The 20,140-nt window shown below is 51.4% G+C and overlaps 2 protein-coding genes across 3 annotated transcripts; one reads left to right on the top strand and one right to left on the bottom strand.

Annotated features, from left to right (window-relative positions):
• The first annotated feature begins 343 nt into the window (after positions 1 to 343).
• On the top strand, positions 344 to 2,639 carry GINS1 (GINS complex subunit 1). Its single transcript, XM_053972404.1, has 7 exons — positions 344 to 452; positions 530 to 594; positions 699 to 794; positions 1,085 to 1,175; positions 1,358 to 1,474; positions 1,865 to 1,939; positions 2,198 to 2,639. Exons 1-7 carry the CDS (start codon positions 378 to 380, stop codon positions 2,264 to 2,266), a joined length of 588 nt encoding a protein of 195 aa, XP_053828379.1. The 5' UTR covers positions 344 to 377; the 3' UTR covers positions 2,267 to 2,639.
• Positions 2,640 to 3,375: 736 nt separating this feature from the next.
• Positions 3,376 to 19,148, bottom strand: LOC128804556 (ninein-like protein). Of its 2 annotated transcripts, XM_053972401.1 has the most exons (14): positions 18,888 to 19,148; positions 17,946 to 18,121; positions 17,343 to 17,514; positions 16,984 to 17,107; positions 16,766 to 16,903; positions 16,408 to 16,546; positions 15,218 to 15,328; positions 14,588 to 14,677; positions 12,045 to 12,141; positions 11,445 to 11,512; positions 6,120 to 6,371; positions 4,888 to 5,100; positions 4,109 to 4,225; positions 3,376 to 4,016 (listed from the first exon to the last, which is right to left on the bottom strand). In XM_053972401.1, the coding sequence occupies exons 4-14, from the start codon at positions 17,049 to 17,051 to the stop codon at positions 3,828 to 3,830; spliced, it is 1,482 nt and encodes a 493-aa protein (XP_053828376.1). In that variant the 5' UTR covers positions 17,052 to 17,107; positions 17,343 to 17,514; positions 17,946 to 18,121; positions 18,888 to 19,148; the 3' UTR covers positions 3,376 to 3,827. The 2 variants fall into 2 exon arrangements, with proteins under 2 accessions (XP_053828376.1, XP_053828377.1); XM_053972402.1 differs by lacking the exon at positions 14,588 to 14,677.
• Positions 19,149 to 20,140: the final 992 nt, after the last annotated feature.

Below are 20,140 nucleotides of genomic sequence, written 5' to 3'. Positions count from 1 at the left end.
GGAAAATGCGCTGGGAAGGGCTGGGGGGGCATGGGGGAAGAGGCTGCCAGAGGCGGCGCGGCAGCCCGCGAACGACCGCGAGGACTGCGGGAAACAGGCTTGCTAGAGGCAAGTGGGCGGCAGAAATTCCAGTTCCTGCTCCAGCCCCTCGGGGGGCTCTCAGCGTGACCCCGAGACCGGCACGGGCGGCGGCGCCGTCCCCCGCGGCCGGCGAGAGCGGCGCAGCTCAGCGCGGGAAACGGCGGGGGGCGGGGCCCGCGGGGAGGCGCGGTCCCGCCGCTAAACCCCGCCCCTCGCGTCCCATTGGGTGCGGCCGGACACGCCCCTGCCGCCATTGGCTGGTGCGCGGGCGCGTTTCCCGCGCGCGGCCGGGCGCGATGGCGGCGGAGCGGGGCATGGAGCTGGTGCGGGAGCTGCACCGCGCCGCCGGCGGGCACCTCCCGCCCTTCCGGGTGAGCCCCGGCAGCCCCGGGAGCAGCGGGTGGGCCCCGCCGGGGCCCGCTCTCGCTGACTGTGCCCGCTGTTGCAGACGGAGGAGATGCGGCAGGCGCTGGAGGAGATGCGGGCGCTGTACGAGCGGAACCAGGCGGACGTGTGAGTTGGGCGCCTGCTCCCGGCGCGTCCCGCACAGCACGGGCGGCGCTCCCCGGCCCGCAGCTCTCCTCCTACTCCTCTTTCTCCTTCCCCTCATCCCCCAGGTCCGAAGCGAAGGCGGGACGGACGGACCTGATTTTCCTCATCCGGTTCCGGCACTGCTGCCTGCTCCGGAACCAGCGCTGCCTCCTGGCCTACCTGTGAGTGCTGCGGGGGGGTGGCCGCCTCCCCTGGGTTCATCCCTGCCGGCACAGGGTCCCCAGGGGCAGGGGATCGGGACTCTCGGCCCGGGCAGGTGGCTTTTGCACCAGCAGCAAGGCAGCTGTGTAGCCGCTTCCCCTTGTGTTCGTTGCCGATATCACCGCAAAGAGAAGGCTCTGCTTCCTCCTGCTCTGTAAAAGTTTACATTGCTGGATGTCACCGTGGCTTGGGGATGTTGCCAGCACTCACCTCAGCAGAGGTGTTGGGTTTGCCCCGTTTCTTCCCCTAGGTATGACCGGTTGCTACGGATCCGAGCACTGAGGTGGGAGTATGGCAGCGTTCTGCCCAACACCATCCAGTTCCACATGTCAGCTGAGGAAGTGAGTCAGCCTCGTTTCAAACTCTTCCTCTCTTCCCACATATCCCTCCTGATGGATTATTTAGTACAATCAAAGTAGGTTAGTCTTCCCCCCACTATAAACATGGCATTTAACATGTCCTTCTGTAAATAGTTATTGTGTGCGTTCATTGTCTGTGGGTACAACTCTGTAAATGCCCACAGGTGGAGTGGTTCAATCGGTACAAAAAGTCTCTGGCTACCTACATGAGGTCAGTAGGAGGAGAGGAAGGGCTGGACCTCACACAGGACATCAAACCTCCTAAAAGCCTCTACATTGAAGTAAGTGCAAGATTTCTAGCTTCTGTCCACTGATAAACACCTTCCTGACTATCTCTTTTCGAGCATTTCATCCTTATTCCAAGTCAGTTCATCAAGCAAAACCTTTCAGAGTTCCAAAGCTTTCACGGGTTTCTGTGTTTTACTCTGCCTGCCAGCATTTTACTCCTTCTACCAAGAGCACAAAGTATGTTGAGAGATGGCACTTCTAGTCTGCAGGGAGTCTGTGGTGGGGCGAGTTATCCAGTAAGAGGTTTTTGCAGCTTTTTGCAGAAACTTAACCAATTAGACCAACGAGAAACCATGTTCCCATGCCCAGGACTGTTACCTGGAGGGGGTGGTTGTTTTTTTTTTCTCATGGGACTCTTACAGAGCTGCGTTTCCACTTTGCAGGTGCGGTGTTTAAGAGACCATGGGGAGTTTGAGATCGATGATGGCACTACCATCCTGTTGAAGAAGAACAGCCAGGTACCTGTGGTGGCTGAGTGTGGTCTGTTCTCTTCCTGCCCTCTCACTCCCATGACATCCCCCTGCTTATGCTGGCCTTGCAGCATGTCCCAGTCCCTGCACACACAGCTCCTTGCACGTGCTGTCTGCAGGGTCCAGAGTGCAGCTCTGCCTGATCTGGTACCACGAGGCACTGGATGTACAACAAACAGAGCTGGTTGTGTGCAGCAACAAATCCAACAACAAATTCAAGGAGGGTTTTTCTGTTTTTCTGTTCAGCACTTTTTACCCCGCTGGAAATGTGAGCAATTGATCAGACAAGGAATCCTGGAGCACGTCCTGTCCTAAGCGTGCAGGACAGGAGGGACAGCTCTTGCTTGGTGGCCTGTCCACGATGGGGACTGAGCTCTGGTGTGCAGGGCTTGAGACACCTCAGTATTTCTGCAGTGGCACCCTGCCACTCCTCCTAACAGCCTTTGGTGCCTTAAAACCACAGCTCTCCATGAGCAAAGGGTGCATGCTGGTAATATAGCAATCCTGGGAATCCAGGATAGTGGGGGGGGGCATTATCCAAGCCCCACAGCTACACCCAGGGTTTGTGAATGCATTTTTGTTTGGAGTAGTTCTTTGTTCACACTGTGCATGTAAAGACACCAACTGGCTGGGCTCTAGAAGCCAGGAAAACTCCATGGCTGCAAAATAAAGAACTCCTTCAGCCTCAGTCTCTTGGGTTTTTAAGAGTTAATGTGGTGTTCATTCAGCACTGTGATCTGGCTCTCCAGCCAAACCCATCCTGACCCTGCAGTGTGATGGTTATTTAAGTATCTCAATGGAACTGCTCCTCCAAGTGTCAGATAAGGCTGCACAAGGTTCTTTCCAGGATCAGACATGAAGCCTTGTCCCCATCAGAGACCCATAAATGTTGTTTCCTGAGGTGCTGTGTGGATGATCATTGCAGTCTGGGTCATGGGCCTGGGTTTTTCCCAGTGTGCTTGGCCTGTGTCTCTGTTCCTCTGAAGAATCTCTTATCCCAGAGCACTGGTCTGGTAGGGCCTATGGGCTGTTTGGGGTGGGAAAGGGAGCAGAGGGTTTTAAGGATTCTGGTTAGCACAAAACCAGAACAAGGCTGAAGAGCTGCTTTCCTTGTCTGGTCTTTCCTAATGGAGCTGCTCAGCTCTTGCACTGTGTCTGGGAAAACACTTGCAAAAACATCAGCCCTAGGTAAGACTAGAGGTTTGCTTAGCCCCCATCTCAGACTGGAGCTGAAAAAGCAAACAGCTGGGGAAGAATGCAGGAACAGCATTACAGCATTGCTCTGTCCTGCTCACTGCAGAGGCAACAATCTGCTTGGTTTTGGATCCTAGGTTCAGGCTTTAGGAGGAGCTGTTGGGAATAAGTGTTCAGCAGCAGCTGGGGAAGGTGACTGAAATACAGAGCAGCCTGGGGACAGCAGGAGGTGCTGTAACATTACAAACGTTTTAATGCCACAACTCAGCTTTCTTTCCTGCATGGAGTGAGCCAGGCCCAGGGTCCTGCAAGCCCTTCTGCCCTGGCTTTTGAGATGTAACTGTGGCTCCAACATCCACCTTCTGCTGAGAGGGAGCACCTGCACCACCACCAAACACTGCCAAAGAAAATCCTGTGAGCTGGCTGCCCTGAGACAGACATGACACAACAGCACACTGCCACTGAGAAAGGCACCAGGGCTGCTGCTTTCAGTTGGAAAATTCAGCTGTCCACAGGACCAGTTTCCTCAAAGGACTTCAGGCTCCCCATTTGCTATTTTCTGCACAGGAAAATCCTGGCAAGACAAGAGAGGACAAGGCTGATTTCCCAACCCAGCCATAACTCCCATTCTGCACCTGACCAGCCCCAGCCAGGACCAGGGGCTGCCACTGCAGATGTTCCATCACACATTCAGAGATGCTGGTGTGATTTTTCCAATAAGCTGCTTCAGAGCTGAGGCTTGTTCCTCCAGCAGCTGGTTCTTCTCCTCCATGCTCTTCTGCTTCAGCTCAGCAGCCTGCAGGGCCATTGCAAACCTCCTGTTCTCTCCACGGAGCTCTTCCATCAATAGTTTGTTCCTGGAGAGTTGGGCCTAAAGCAGGGACAGGAGGCTTCAGGTTCAGCATCTCATGCAGGGGTACCAGATGGGCAGGGACACACAGCACCAGCCTCTCTGGCACTCACCTGGGCATCTCTGAGCTGAGCTGCCCTCTCTGCCAGCACAGCTTCAGCATTCCTCAGTCTCTGTTCCAGCCCCTCTGCCTGCTCCACAGCTGCCTGCAGCAGCTGCTCGTGTTCCTCCTGCAGTGGGCAAGAAAGTCTGTCTGTGGATTGTCCCAGCACTCTCCTGGCCTCTGGCAACCCTGGATTGTACATTTCCCCAAGGCCCTGTTCATGGACCCTCACACTCCTTGAGGCAGAGCAGGGGGTTCATCAGAGGTGCAGGATACAAAGAGCAGTGGGACACATGTCTACAGCAGTACAACCTTCCCTAGGTCTGCACCCAGCCAGTTTTAAGACAAGGCACAGATTTCCCAGCAGTGTTTTCTACAAAAATAAGCCATTGGCCAGGAAATCCATCCCCAGCCATGTCCAGGAAAGCTCAGGGAGAGACAGAATCTCCTTGGATGCAGTCCTTGTGCCTGCTCATTATAATTCCTTAGGTTATAATTTACCCTATCTTTGCCCAGAAGACAAACTCACAAAAAAAACAGCACCTGTTTGCTCAATGCCCTAGAGATAAATCCACCTGTAGGAGTGCAGGCTGGTGACTGGAAGATTCATGAAGAATTAAAGTTGCAGCTGAATTTGAAGGCAAGTGCATTTTCCATGTGGGTTCTTTATATCTACCATCTTCCACCCAAACCTCTGGTGGCTTCAATCACAGCTGCCCTCCAGGCTGCCAGGCCAGCAGTGTTCTCCTCACAGTACCCTTGACTGAGCTCCTGCAATTCCCTGCTTACCTGGGTCCTGACCAGCTGCCTGCATGTTTGCTCAGCCTGCAGCTGGAGGCTTTCCTGGAGCTGCTGAGTCTTGCACTGTTCCTCTCTCAAGGTGTTCTGCAGCTGCTCAAACTGCTTCTTTGGCACCATGTTGTTCATCTGGGCCTTGGCCTGCTGCAACTGCAGAGTGTGCTGGGCCTGGGCCAGGCTCAGGCTGGCTTTGGCTTCCAAAAGCTGTAACACAGAAAGGTTGACAGATGGTTACAGCTTTGTGCCAACAACAGGACAGGCCCAGGCTGTGTTTCGGGGGAGAGGAGAGGTTAAATAGTGCCCCTCTCCTCAGCTGTCACCCCAGCATGGGCACAGCAGAGCTGCAGGACCATGGCAGTGGTGCTCACTGGGCAGCCTGCAAAGCAAGGGAGTGAGAGCACTGAGAGCTGCAGGAGGAGAAGCAGAGACCCCTTGCTGAGAGGTGCTCCCCTTGCTGAGGAGCAGGAGTGGCTGGAGGGATTCTCTGGGAGGGAATCCCAGCACCAAGGGCCACAAAGGCAAGAGACAGAGGGGGCTGCTCACTTGGGTTCTTAGATACATCCCAGGCTAGCTGTGATGTACTAAATGTCCTGTGCTACATGTCCTCTGCTTCCTGTCACCAGCAAAGGGCAAAACTGGTAATGGGAAGCAGATCTGGTCCAACTTTGCACTAGGGCTGCCAAGGGATGGCTGGCATGGGTGAGCTGTACCTTGGAAAGCCAGCCCCAGGGTAGAATGCAGGAGAGGAATATTAACACATTGGAAGGTTTCTCCCATTGGCTTTCCTCCCTCTGTCCTGGTGATCCACGTTACTCTGCTCTGACCACCTCATTTCCCATCCCTCCACAAGCCCCATCTGGCTGCTGTCAACCCTTCCCAACCCTTATCAGGTGCTACCACTGCTCCACTCCTCTATCAGCTGAGCCATGGGGAACCACAGCTCCTGGCACCCCTGTGTGAGCCACCTCCACTCAGCCCCCATCCCCTCTGCCCAGGACAAGGACAGGGGGTGTCACAGGGACAAGCAAGCAAGGACCTCTCCCCAGCTGCACCTGAACTGGCTCAGCCATATCTGAGCAGGAGGGAGAATCTTTTGTCCCCCACAAGCAGGAGGAGGACAACTTTTATCTGCCTGGGGAGGGTGTCCAGCACAGCCCCAGGCAGGACAATACCAACATCACAGAGACCACTCAGCAGCCTGCCACCAAATGAAGGACACTCACCTTTTCCTGCGAGGCCTGGAGCTGCTGTTGGAGCAGCTCCATCTCCATCCAACATGCTGCATGCCTCTGGTGGTGCTCCAGCCTTGCAGCAATCTCTGCTCCTCGTAGCCACTCAGCCTCCAGAAGGCTCTGGCTCTGCAGCTGGGCACTGCCAGGCCCATCACTGTGACCAGCCTTGTGCTCAGGGGGTTCACAGCCCAGCTGAGGCATCTTGGCATCCGGGTGAGAGAGCTGCTCCTTGCCCTTCTCACTCTGGAAAAGGTTGAGAAAAGAAACAACAAATCATGCACAGGAGGTTTGGGGTGGGAACACAGGCAACAAAGACTAACTGAGCCATGTGAGTTTGGGACTGGGAGTGAGAGAAATCTCAGGGAGAAAGAGTGACAGTAGTGAAAGTCATTAAGTCATTAAAGACTTTCCCCTTCTGTAAGACTTTCAATGTCACACAAGTTTTCACTGCTTTAGAAGTTATGAGATGAAGCTGGTTCTTCAAAGGAAAACTGGGTTTGAATGTTTGAAACAAACATTTTCCCTCTCCTCTGTGAACATGTGCTGGTTTTGCCCTTCTCAATCCTTGAGCCAAGAGCCTGGCAGTTGGGGTTAATGGCTTCTTACCAATGCTGTTAACTCTGCTATTTCAGCCAGCTCCTCCAACTTCTCTCTACCCAACTCACTCCTGTTTTTCCTGCTGGGAAGAGGGATAGGATCAGCTTCAGACCAGAGAGCAGCAAAGCACAGTCCCCCAGAGAAGAGCCCTGTTTTGTGTAGTCCCACATCTGGCTGTGGCCTGCAACAGGAAGCAAAGCCAAGCCAAAACAGATATGGCCCTGAATTGATGTAGGAGTGAGTCAGGTGCCTCTGCCCCAGCAGGTGACTCAGCCCAGCCCAGGGCAGACATCCTGGGGACATCCGAAGTCTTGCACTGCTGTCAGAGGCCTAAAAACCAAGGGATGAAGAACAATGGGAGGGACAGTTTAGCAGACTGGGATCATCCACACCAGAAACCTGTCTCCCCCCAGATTTGTGGCTCAGTGGGTGACCCCAGTACCTATCTAAAGTTTCCTAAGGAAGAAATCCATCCCATGTTAACTCTTCAGCAAGCTGTTCTCCAGCAGCCAGCACAGGTCTCCTGTGCAGGGAGAGACAGCAGTGAGAAAACCACGCACAAGCCCTGCTTACTCTGGCATTCTGTGCTGGCTCCCTGATCTTTTCCAATTTGGTTTCCAATGACAGCAAGGACTAAAGAAAACTGTGAAAAAAACCTTCCCATAACTCAGGCAAAATCTGTGGGGACAATCAAGAGACAGTAGAGAAGGAGCAGGTCTTCACGGGAAGGGAAATAAAGGGGAGTAAGGATAAAGAGCATCAGACTGAATTTATGTGGCTTCAAGCTGGCTAAAATTATTTGGCAGTCCTGTGGATACAAAGTGATTTGATTTGACTGTGACCCCAAATCCCAGGTGGCCTCATTATCCTTCCACTTCTGTTGGTACTCCCAATCTCCCAGGAGGCCATGAATACTGGCACCTGTGGGAATGAAGCTTAGTCCTGTGTTGGACAGTCCTATCCAACAGCTGCTGCTAAACACCAGAGCCATCCAGGACCCAAATTCCTCAAGGGAAGGTGCAGGATAAGAGACCACCCCTGCTGGCAGGGAGGACAGCACTGCAGTTTGTGGCAGTGCCTGTGGCACGCAGAGGAGCCGTGTGAGCAAGTTCTTCCTCTCTTCTTGAAAGCACAAGGACCAGTCCATGGGCTACGTGGTGTTTGCTCACCTCAGTGCAGCTGCTTTTGGGAGTTTTACATCGAATTCACACGCTGTGCTTCCTGTGGCATCTCCAATATCTGTGTCCAAGAGGAGATGAGGGTGCAGCCAGCCACAGCCACAGGAGCACATCCCAGCTCCCTGACCACACTCCCATGGTCAGTAAAAGGCATAATATAGCTTTTGCATTTCTCTGCATGTGCTCAGTAATATTTATTAATTGGAAGTATCCTAGTTCACAGGGCACTTCACGAGAGCAGCAGAACAAAGCTGCTGTTTGAACATCCAAGAGAACACAGCTGCTGTTACAGCGTTCAGCACCATCATGGTGTTAAGCAGCCTTGTGTCTCACAAGGCATCTGCTTTTCCTTTGCAGCAGCATGTTAGATCTTCAAACTACCTTTGCACTCAAACCTGGCACTCTCTTGAGCTCTGGGTTCATTTTCCAAGTACTGCATGACATCTTTCAGCTGCATCAGCTCCAGTTTCAACCTGTTCCTCTTCAGCTCTGAATTGACAGCCTGAATGTCAGGTTTCCTCCTATGCTATTACACCACTGTCTCCCAGAGCTTTTTTCCTTCTCTTCCTGCCCTGCAGGTCAGGTCTATGTCCTGAGATGTCTGCTGTTTGAAGGCATTTAACTCTGCCTCCTTCCCAAGCACACCCCCTTGTCCATCAAGATTCCATTTCTCCCTGACAAATGCTTTCCACTTTACCTCCAGCTTCTAGATTGAACAGGCCATTTGTTACAACAAACATCTGCACTGTTTGCACTGGTGTGTCCATCATACAATTGTTCATTTCTTCTCTGTTCCTTCAGTGTTGAAATTGCAACAGAAGAGTTTGGTCTACCTGCTCATCTGAGTCTCAGGGGATCATTTCCCCCCAGAGGACACCTTGTCCCTTTCAACATCAGAGCCCTCAGCTTCACTGTCTCTCCATTACTCCCATCTCATCCTTTTTAATCTTTTCATACCCAACAGCCAGCATTTTACACATCTTGGCTTGTTCATCATCAATCTTTTCTTACAACTTGAGCTGCCTCTGCTTCCACAGAGACTTGGTCTTTTTTTCTTCTGCTTCCACTGCTGCCTCTCATGGGCGCCCTGCTCTTGAAGGCCCAACCTTGGAGCCTTTATTGTTGGGAAATCACCTCCTCTCACACCAATGCAGCTGCAATAAAGCCTTACAGCTGTCATCATGCTGCCATTCACTCCATGACAGCTCTTGGTTATGCTCAACCTCTGCATTTTTCCTAAAGATAAAAACCGTTTTGCTGAGCTGGGTTTGACATTACAGCTTGAAATTGCTCAGCCAGCCTCTGAATGTACATTTGCTGGAGATGCAATACAAAGAGTTTTTCATGTTGCAAAGCAATTTGTTAAACTTCACAGAAAGTTCCCACACATTTTGCACTTCCTAAAGACTCACATCCATCACATCTTTTCCAGCAACTCTGAAAGCTCCCCACTGCAGCAAGTGTATCTGCCATTCATCAGAGATAAAATAGCTTAAGCGCCTTGTATTCCTGTTACTTGGGTTTGTTTCCCTGGTCTACTACAGACTTCAGCCAAATCACCTCCTTTCTCCCTCACCTACCCCATATCTCAGCCCTAAAACATTGATAATGACCTAGCAAAATCCACTGCTTGCATATTGCCAAGGGGAACACCAATCCTAAAGGGAGACACAGCAGGGCAGAGGCAGGAGGAAGGGAAGATAAGCAGTTACTCAGTGCCTACCTCTTTCTTTCACAAGCCAATCTCTTTTACCTATATGGAGAAATTTAAGACATATTTTACTGCTTTTAAGATAGCAAGTTGTGATCATCTAGCAAGTAGAGGCAAGTTTGCTGAAGGACCAAGAAAGAGGTAATAAGAAAACACTAATGAAAGCTCTTTTATATCTCTCACTATTTTAAGATACAGTCTTTGCTGGGCACTGCCTCTAACACAGCCTTGAAAAACATTCAGGGAAATTAAGAGTCTTGAAATAAAAGCACTCATGTAAGGGGAGTTAGATGTCTCACTTCAAACTACTGCAGCCCAGCAATTCTGCCCAGATTTTCTTCCAAATTAAAACAGCTCTCCAGCCCTGTGAAAAATCAGCTCAACCTACTCTGGTATGAGCAGGAGATGCACCCCTAATCTCCTCCTTAGCTCCAGAAAGAGAACAGTGACAGATCTCAGGCTCAGTCTGTCCCTCTGCTGCTTCTTTATTTCTTCTCTGTCCTGGTCCAGCTGCTGCCCTGGATGGCAAATGTCTTCAGTGTGCTGCTGTCTCATGCTGGCCTGCTCCATCTCCAACCTCTCCTCCAGCTCCAGGCTCCATTCCCATTTTTGCTCTTTCAGCCCATTAATTATAGCCCAGTACTTTGCAACTGTTTCTTCAAGATCTCTTTTCTGGTTTTCCATCTTGCACATCTCAGCCTTGGAACTTTCCTCACTGTCCTTCCTCTCCCTCTCAAAGTTTTTCCACATTAGCTCTATTTCTTCCCCATAATAATTTATCTGTTGTAAGGAGATAGGATTGGGATATTAGCACTATGCTCCTGAGAGCTTTCCTCTCCTCCAGTTCAGATTGATCTATTGGTCCCACTCAACAGGGGACTCTCTTTAGGCAGTTCTGGTCCCTGCTGAACTTAGGGCAACAATCAGTCTCACGCAGCAGTGTGTAACAAGCAGAAAGCAGTGGGTCCCATTTCTTGCCAGCAAGCAGCACGGTTCTCCCCATTCTCCTTGTTTGCAAGGAGCCCCAGAGAGGAGAAGGGAGAGGCCAGGGCATCATCTGCCACTGCTCCTCATATCCCTCCTCCACTGCAGAGTGGTTCCTTGTCAGGATGTGGTGGTGAGAAGCTGCTGCTCCCCACAACTCCCCTGTGAACACCAGAAACTCCAGGATTTGATGTGCACAAAGGCAGGACTATAAAGCAGGCAGAAGATCTGCAGGCAGCTTTGTGTTCCTTGAACTGCTCCATCACGTGCGTGGCAGTTTAGGATTTTCTCGTGCAGTGCTGCAACACAAAACCCAGCAAGCATCACTGACCTCTCAGCTCAGCAGCAAAAGGAGCAAATGTGGAAACTGAGGCCTCTCCCATGAGCATTCAGAGCTGTCTGAAGAGGAGGCTGGGCTCACACTGTCACCTCAGAGCAAGCAGCTTAGAAGTGTGCTGCAAGCCAAGGGTGACAGGGCTCTGATACAGCCCCACCACCAGGAGACACCTGGCTGCTTCTCCTCTTGGTCCTGACCCTGGTTTTACTGCAACAACAACAACGAGTGATCTCTGGATCCTCACAAGACCCACACAAACATTTCACGAGGTGACAGCGATTTCCACAGAGCCTTTGCCAGCCAGTGAGGCAAAGGCTCCAAACCCTCCTACCAGCTAAGACAAGCTGGAGAAGCACATGAAATAACCCCACGTGAGTGATGAGGCACCACCCTGCTCCCCAGCCTGAACTCTCTCTCCAGCAACCCTGCTGGAGCACATGTCTCATCAGTCACGCTGTAGCAGCTGTGCTTGCCAAGCAGCCAGGACATCTCCCCCCCACCCCACTCACCTTTGTTTCCAGCTGCACCTTCAGGTCCTGCAGCTGCTCTTGGAGCTGCTCCACTGGGAGTGACATTTCTGTAAACACAGAAGTAGGAACAAGAAGGCTCAGAGAGGGGTGTGATGGCAGAGAGGAGCCCTGTGAGAGGAGGCCTACAAGACAGGACCGATCAGGATGGCTGCAGCTTCATCCAGTCCATACAACCCCAAAAGATGGACATTCCCCATCTATCTGGCAACTAGTCCCAGGGCTGCATCACCCCTCTCAGCCAGAAGCTTTTACCTAATGCTCAACTTGAATTTTCCAACCCACAGTTTGGGGCTACTTCCTCTTTATTTCATTGTTTCCTCAGCGTCTTCAACACTGCAAATCTGCCAGTTCACCCACAGCTGCCTAGTTCACAGGTTCCATCACCAGCTCTCAAGTTGGAAAACCCTCCTCTCCTCCATCTCCCTCCTCCCCACCACCCATCTTCTCCTTCTTCCCTCTCAGTACCAGAACTGGCAGCAGTAGTTCACAACATGCCTCCCCACACTCCCATGCAAACTTGGATCCAGAGGGAACTTCGTTGCTGCTGAGAGGATGGGCACTGACCCTCCTGCACGTTACCTGCTGCTGGCAGCCCTCCCTCAGCCCTGCTCTCCTGCAGCTGGAGGCGCAGCCTTTGCAGCTCCCTTCGCAGCGCTCCGTTCTGGTCGTACAGCACCTGAAACAAACACTGCTCAGGACACAGGGCAAAGCTCCTCCAAAGCTCCTGGCAGGGCCTCCCCCAGCCCCAGCACAGCCTTCCCAAACAAAGGATGACATCAGAGAATTTGGAGGAGCCAAAGAAGAAATATAAACCCAGATTTCCAAGACTACCATCACTACACACTGTGAAGCACAAAGCAACTGCCCCTGAATGCAAAAGCACACAAAACCAGGGGGGTTGCCAACGCTTCAGGGGGCTGGGCCTCCTGAGACCCTCCTGACCTGAATAACCATTGGGAGAATCCAACACAGAAGATGGATTCACACATGATCTCAGCACGAGCCCAGAGGTTTGTGTTTACATCCTCAAGACTCTCGTGCGGGCACGTGGGCTGGCCAACAAGCACTGCTCTATGCAGAGAAGGTGACCAGCAGGAGTCACAGTGAAGGAAAGCCCACAGGCCTCTGGGAGGGAACATTTCCAGGTTGCAGAAGGAATAAAACAAGGGAAGAAGGTGCTGATCCCATGGGAAGCTGTCCCAGATTGCAAGACAAGATGTATTCCATTTGCCATCTGTATGGCAGTTGTTTTCTGTTAAGTGGGCAGTTTTCCTTATCTCTTCCACAACCAATCCTCTCTCAGGGGAGACATCTGCTGATAAAGGGCTACTGAATGTCACTGCATGACTGATAAAAGTTGCAGCATCCCATTGTGAGATGCTTTGCCCAGAGGGAGGAGCCAAGCATTCCTACCTGGATATAGTCTGAGTTTTTGGGACACCAGACTCAGCTATTCTGCTGGATTTCCAGGACTGCAGCCATTCCAATTTGGACTGCTAGGAACACCCTGACCAAAAAGGGTGTCAGGTTGTATTCTGACTCAGTCAGTGGTTTTTCTTTTGTATTATTGCACGTATTTTGTTTTCTTTTTTCACTTTTCCTAATAAATTGTATTTCTGACTTGGAGTCTCTCACTGGTTTTGTTTTCAAACCAGAACAGAAGCACAGCACAAGGCAGGTCCTGCTGGTCTCCTGGTGCCAGAGATACCCCAAGGCCAGCACAGGAGTTTATCCCAACTCCATCAGCAAGGAGTCCCAGAACACCAAGTAATGAGCCACCACACCAGTGCAATGAGCCACTTCCATGGAGGTGTCTGGAGGTGGGCAGCTGCTTGCTTCACTTCACATCCTCTATCCTGTACTGGAAGCAACAGCATACAAGGCATCCTGCCTTCTTCTGGACTGTCCACTTTGAGCAGACATCCAATTACATCCCATATCCTGCCATCCAGGAAACTGATGTGCTGCAAGGGCACTATGAACTAGGGCACTTCCAGTTAGCAAATATTACTGAGAAGTTGTGGACAAGTGCAAACCCAGTTTGTTTCATCTCCATTCTAAACAGGAAAGGGGGGCTGAGAGCATTCAATGAGGGTAAAGGATAAACCCCAGTGGGTGCCTTCAGAGGGGCAGGTGAAGCCTGAAGGTCAAACCTTTTCCATCCATCAGCATTCTCATGGACAACTCTGGGGCTGCTCAAGGAGAGGGAAAATTACAGCACTGAGCATATTCAGCCCTCTGGTGCCACCTGGAGCAATGCTGCACTGGATAGTGCTTCAGAATGTTTGCCTTTAATTACAGCTTGGAGAAGGGCTGCCTGATGCATGCACAGAATGGCTTTGCTGAAAGTCTGCATTTCAGCCCTTGCTGGGGGGATGTGACTGTCACTGTCCCTGCTCAGGGCTGCTCCCCAGCCACACACACACAGCATGTAGGAGCAAACAGGCATTGTGACAAGCACAGGACTCAACAGAGCACCCAGCACAAGTTAAAGACACACAAGTTAAAAATGCAAGATCCACACGTTAAAACTGGGAGAAGGGAAACAGAGTTTGTGGTCATGCCTCAGAGAGCCACAAGCTCTGGGAAGGAGCACAGAACCCTGCAGGAGTTACAATACACACAGCACCAATTCTTGGACCACACAAACACATCAGGTATCTGGACTGGCTTACCTTTACTCTCTAGCAGAATTCAGCAGCAACAACATTTTTAGGGTTTTTTTAAAGTGGGGGCAAGAAGGAAGGGAAAAACAAAAAGATAGAAGACTTCAGCTGTTAATATGGTTTCCAAATTAGGAGAACAGCTTTCTCCATGTGCTCAAGAAGAAATCCAACAGAGCCCAGGGTCTGTCCTTAACAACAGAGGTACATGGTTCCCTAACAAAATAGTCAAGCAGGAAGGAATTTATGATCCACCCCTACTCTCTCCTGTCAAAATCTGGCAAGGCAAACAACCCTTGGAGGGCTTCAGCAGTGAGGAGACAGGATTCTGAGCAAGGTAAGAGGGATCCCTCTGCCCTGTGATCAGGTCTGCCTCCTTCCACTCCCCCAGGCCCAAGTGCCCAAGAGATGTGCTGCAGGGAGCAGCACTGTGACAGCAGCAGTGCTGCCCACACGTACCTGGCACTGCCGCTCGTACTCCACGACAATCTCGGCAAAGCGCTCGCTCTGCTGCAGGAACTCTGGGCTGTGGGGCTCCCCCTGCTCCAGCTGCACAAGGAAACACTTCTCATCAAGAAAGTCATCTCCAAATGGAGAGTCAAAAGCTCTACTAAATCACTGGGGTGAGGTGCTACACCCATACATTCAACAGAAGGCTCCCTAAGGGGCCCATCACCTGTGGGATGGGTCAGAAAGAGGAGAAAAAGCATTTTTCTCCACATGTGAGACACCAAACTACAGGCAGGCTTTCCTGGCTAACAAGATCACAGACTCAGTTCCTTTCCCAGATTCGTTTTAGGAGTGGAAGATACTAAAACAAACCTTTTACTTCAATACTAGTGAAAATTAAAACTTTTCTGGAAACCAAACTCTATAAAGTTTTCCCTTGAAGATTGCAGATTTGCATAATTCTCTACAACTGGAAACTTCCCTCACACCTTTTTTTTTTTTTTTTTTTTTTCCCAGCTTCCAGGTTGTCATTAAAGCACAGGAGAGCTCACACAGGGGGACACCACAGCAACTGACACAAAATATGCAAGATCAAATGTTTTACGAATTCCTGAAAAGTTCTCAGCAGAGAAAGGTTACCTTATCCTTCACAATGCTGTTGAGTTCTTTTTGCAGCTCCAACACCATTTCCTCAGAGGCTGACAGTTTCTCAGCCATCTCTGTGACCTTGTTTTGTAGCTGTGTGTTCTCCTGCAGATAAAATGGAGTTTTCCCTGATGCAGTGGGTCCTGACATGGCAGGATGGGCTTTTCAGCCACGGGTCCTCAGCAGGGACAGTATGACAGTAAAACAACTGGCATGTCAGCAGGCCAAACACAGCACAGCTTCCAGGAGATCCTGGACATGGTTTTGGCCAGGACAGGGTTGATTTTTGCAGTGACCAGGAGGGGATGTGGCTAAGGCCCAGATGTTACTCTGTACCACCTCATTCATTGCTGGGGACAGAGGGAAGGCACCCTCTCTCAATTCCAGGGAGAAGGAGATGCCTTCCAGAGAAAATTTGGCTGCTCTGCAATGAGCATTTTGCATGTAAATCACTCTTTTTTTGTAAACTTTTGTTGCTAATATTGTTGCTGTCACTGGTTGTTTCTTATCTCACTGCTGTTTCCAGTAAGTTGTGCTTATCTCAAGCCACAGTCTTTGCCTTTTGTGCCTCCCATTCTCCTCTCCAGCCACTGAAAAGTGGGGAGAGGGAGTGAGCAAGCAGCAGTGTGGACTGGGGAGTCTTGGTTAGAGAACTAAATTGGGGAGCACCATTCCTAAACCAGGACAGGACAGCACATTGCTGATACCACATGGGCTCATCTCTCCAAAGGACAGGAGTGGGTTTTGCACAATAAGAGCTTGACAGCCCCACAGATCATCTCTACCTCTGCTCCCCAAAACTGTGGTTTCCCTCACAAAGGCAGCAAGTCCTGAGCTATCTCCATCTGTACTTCTACACTGACCAGATCTAGGGTAATCCCAGGCATGCAGACACCATCATCTCTGCCCTTGACATGGTCCCTGGCACAATTTTAGCTTTGGTCATTGTGTTTTCAGGTGTTACCAAGGGCCAAACCAACAGACAGCACAGCAGTTTAGTAATGGCATGGCAAGGTAACAAGCTCTGTATTTAATACAAATGGATGGATGTGGCTCATGATTCATCTGCATAAAATTCCCGTTCTTCCCAACAAGAGCAAAGTGAACCATCTATATTTGTCACCACCTCTGCTTTGCCACCTCTGAAAGAGTGAAGGTGTTTCATCCAAGGCAGTTGTACTTACATTCATCACATGGTTCAGTCTCCCTCGTAGGTTGGCCTCTTTGCCCTGGAGGAGCCGTGTAGCAGCCTCCAGCTTCGCCTGGTGACTCACTGCTTGCTGCAAAAGCAGCTCTTTTGCCTCTATTTCTGCCTGAAAATTCCTGGGGAGAAAAAGCAACACGGCTGGGACAGACAGAGCACGTTCCTGGATGGCCCACAAGCAGGAGATGAGAGCTTTGTTGGAAGGATGCTGAGATCATAGGGGTGGAGAGGAATCTTCAAGGACTTTCCTGCCGCTGACACATTGCCAAAACAAGTGGGAGATTCAAAAGGGACGTGTAGGCACATTTTCTCCACCCCACCAAAAGGAGCCCTCCTACCTGAGCTTGCTCTGGGTGTGCTCCAGAACGATGCACCGCTGATCCAGCTCCCTGCCCAGCTGCAGGCAGTGTCTCTCTGCCTTCTCCAACCCGAGCCTCGCCTTGTCCCTCTCCCTGGCGATCTGCCTCACCTGGGTGCTGCAGACACAGCGAGCAGGGCATGAAGAGACCCCTCAGGCAGCCCTCAGAAGGGCCCTCACGGGGAGCAGAGCCCTTACCAGAGGCACTGCAGTTTGTATCTGTAGGAGGTGCCAGCTGCATGCTGGAGGCCACTGCTGGGGACCATGAGTGTGCTGTCCAAAGCTGCAGGCAGCCCTGCCAGGCTCACCTGCTCCTCTGCCTCTGCAAGAACAGACTGAGATCACTTCCTCCCTCTTCTAACAGTTCCAACAGCATTTCTGCTGGCACACCATCTGAACACCCCTCCAGTCTTTTCAGGGATGCCCCCCCCCCCATCTCACAGATAAGCCTAGATCACATCCACCCCCACATTCCCCCAGCCCTGGGGTGACCAAACCCACCCTGGACCTGGCTGCAAGCGCTTCTCCCACCCCGGGCAGCTGCTCACTTCACCCACCACCACTGATCCAGGCAGAACCAGGGACCCTGAGGGCCTCCTCTAAGTTCTTCCAGGGCTAAGGTGGCAATGGCAAGTTGAGGCTTGGCAAATCCAAGTGTCTTTGCTGAGGCTGGAGAAGTGGTGTGGGCCCAGGTAGCTTGGCCAGAAGGACAGGCTGCTTCCTCTGATGCTGAGGAAAAAAACAGCAGGAATAAGTCAGTGGGGCCAAACTGGCAGGAGAAAACTGATGGTTTTCAATACCAAAGGGAAACTTCAGAGACCAAATCAATACTGAAGGATATTTTAGAAAAAAACCCAGGCTGCCAGGAGGGAGATGTCCTGAGCTGCCCTCATGGCAGCTACAAGAGCAGGTTTGCAGGCACAGGCCAATCAGTTTGGTCTCCCTGTTGACCCATCAACACCCATTATCCACAGAAAGGCCAGCACTGAAAGTTATATCACTTACAGGGTCTTGTGAAAACTGCCAGATGGGGACTGACAGCCAGCATTTCATTTGACCAAAGAGCAGAACCCAGAAAGCTGATACAGAACTCACAACATTTCCAAAAGCACCAATTTTGTACCAATTTTGGAAGAAGCCTGTCTTCAGAGAGCTGTTACCTCAAAGTCTGAAGCCAAAAGAATGACTCTTTTTTCTTTTTTTTTTTTTTTTTCTCAGGATCCTGGATTGAGCTGTCCTGGCTGTCAGGGTAAGCACAGATTCACTTCCACCTTAGCACATTCACGTGGTGCTACTTCAAAAGCAAATGCCTTGCCAGTCCTTGGAACTGAATGCACTAAGGAAAAAGAAGCATTTCACATCAAACAGAAAAAGACGTGGATGAAGATTGTTCATGCACTAAAAAGAGGACAATCTGTGTCACATGTGAGGTGCAGAGACATCAGCACTTCTGAGGCCAATATTAGAACTGGGGTGATGTTTTTTCCTCTCCTAGGACGTGCATCCCTCTCCCTCCCACAGAAAGACCAGGCTCAACAGCCCCCTGTTGTTTTGTTTTTAATCCCACACCACCTAGGCAGGGTTTGCTCCTGCTCAGGCAGTTCCCAAGGGAGCCTTTCAGTCACCAGGCAGTGGCTGCAGAACAGAGCACATCTAAAAACTGTCCTGCACGAGAAGAACTCTCCCCAGGTCACCACCCTCAGGTGCCTGACTGAATCCTATGGAATCACCCACTTGTGAAAAGAAGTACCTTGGCCTTTTTTCTTTCTTTTTTTTTTTTTTTTTGGTTCTTTTTTTGGGTTTTTTTGGGGTTTTTTTTTGTTTGTTTTTTTTTTGTTGTTGTTGTTGTTTTTGGTTTTTGGTTGGTTTTTTTGTTTGTTTTTTTTTGGTTTTTTTTGGGGGTTTTTTTTTGGTTGTTTTTTTGTTTGTTTGGGGTTTGGTTGGTTGGTTGGTTGGTTGGCACGGGGAAATGGATGGAGAAACCCTTCTAAGTGTGTGATGTCTGGACTCGTGTCTGGATTCCCTACAGGATCGTTTGAAAACATCAAACACAAGCGAACTGTCCTGCGCAGGGGACTGGCAAGGAATTAATTGCTCCTTACCCAAGGTTAGTGGAAATCACCTCACGGAGCTGCCGATCAAGGCCATCAACCAGGATCCTTTTTACAAACCTCATGCCACGGAGTTGCTGAGTCTTGGCTGCCCGAGAGACACTGACATTACCGTGGGAAACGGGGCCGCGCATCCGCGGGGACGCGGGGACGGCAGCACCGGCCCGGCTCGGCTCCGTTCGGCCCCTCACGGCTCCGTTTAGCTCCGTTCGGCTCCGTTCGGCCCCTCACGGCTCCGTTCGGCCCCTCTCGGCTCCGTTCGGCCCCTCTCGGCTCTGTTCAGCTCCGTTCGGCTCCGTTCGGCCCCTCTCGGCTCTGTTCAGCTCCGTTCGGCCCCTCTCGGCTCTGTTCAGCTCCGTTCGGCCCCTCTCGGCTCTGTTCAGCTCCGTTCGGCTCCGTTCGGCCCCTCTCGGCTCTGTTCAGCTCCGTTCGGCTCCGTTCGGCCCCTCTCGGCTCTGTTCAGCTCCGTTCGGCTCCTCTCGGCCCCTCTCGGCTCTGTTCAGCTCCGTTCGGCTCCGTTCGGCCCCTCTCGGCTCTGTTCAGCTCCGTTCGGCTCCGTTCGGCCCCTCTCGGCTCTGTTCAGCTCCGTTCGGCTCCTCTCGGCTCCGTAACCCCGCGCATGCGCAGTCCCCGTCCAGCGCCCTGGCTGCGTCTCCCTGAATTGGGAAGCGAGGCGGCGGGAGCTGATGCCGCCTCTTTGCTCAGCTCCTTCCGCACTGCTGTGTCCAGCACTGGGCTCCTCAGGGCGACAAAGGCAAGGAGAGGGTCCATGGGAGGGCGACAGAGGTGACGATGGGACTGGCGCACCCCTCATGAGGAAAGGTTGAGGGGGCTGGGCCTGTTGAGTGTGGAGAGGGAAGCTCCTCAGTACATATAAAAACCTCAGAGGCAGGTGCCAGGAGGATGGTGCCGGGCTCTTTCCAGTGGCGCCCAGCCGCAGGACGAGGAGCGGTGCCCCTAAACTAAAACACAAAGTCCCACCTTGTGAAAAACGCCAATCACTTGGTTTTTAATTTTTTTTAAAGTTTAGTAATAATAAAATGGTTGTAAAAATAGTAATACAATTAGAGTAATAAAAATTTAGAGTTAGGACAATTACAAGACAATAAAAAGCAAAGAATTCCGGACGTCCGGATGCTCTCGGGTACTTAAGCCACGACAAGCATGCCTTGTGAACAAAGGAATAACTTTAAAAGCAACAGCCTGTTGCATATACAAAACACTTCATGATTATGCATATATTT

This window comes from Vidua macroura, chromosome 3, assembly GCF_024509145.1.
Source record: "Vidua macroura isolate BioBank_ID:100142 chromosome 3, ASM2450914v1, whole genome shotgun sequence".
In the NCBI taxonomy this organism is placed as follows: domain Eukaryota; kingdom Metazoa; phylum Chordata; class Aves; order Passeriformes; family Viduidae; genus Vidua; species Vidua macroura.
The sequence above is the reverse complement of the archived record's forward strand: the minus strand, read 5'-3'. Positions and strand labels throughout refer to the sequence as shown.

What these genes read in the sequence shown, in the direction of transcription:
- GINS1 (XM_053972404.1), top strand. Translation starts at nt 378, where the DNA reads ATGGCGGCGGAGCGGGGCATGGAGCTGGTGCGGGAGCTGCACCGCGCC. An exon ending in GAGCGGAACCAGGCGGACGT is followed by an intron (nt 595 to 698) that starts GTGAGTTGGGCG and finishes CTCATCCCCCAG; the next exon opens with GTCCGAAGCGAAGGCGGGAC. An exon ending in CGCTGCCTCCTGGCCTACCT is followed by an intron (nt 795 to 1,084) that starts GTGAGTGCTGCG and finishes TTCTTCCCCTAG; the next exon opens with GTATGACCGGTTGCTACGGA.
- LOC128804556 (XM_053972401.1), bottom strand. Translation starts at nt 17,051, where the DNA reads ATGGTCCCCAGCAGTGGCCTCCAGCATGCAGCTGGCACCTCCTACAGA. An exon ending in CACACCCAGAGCAAGCTCAG is followed by an intron (nt 16,547 to 16,765) that starts GTAGGAGGGCTC and finishes TTTTCTCCCCAG; the next exon opens with GAATTTTCAGGCAGAAATAG. An exon ending in GACTGAACCATGTGATGAAT is followed by an intron (nt 15,329 to 16,407) that starts GTAAGTACAACT and finishes TTTTATCTGCAG; the next exon opens with GAGAACACACAGCTACAAAA.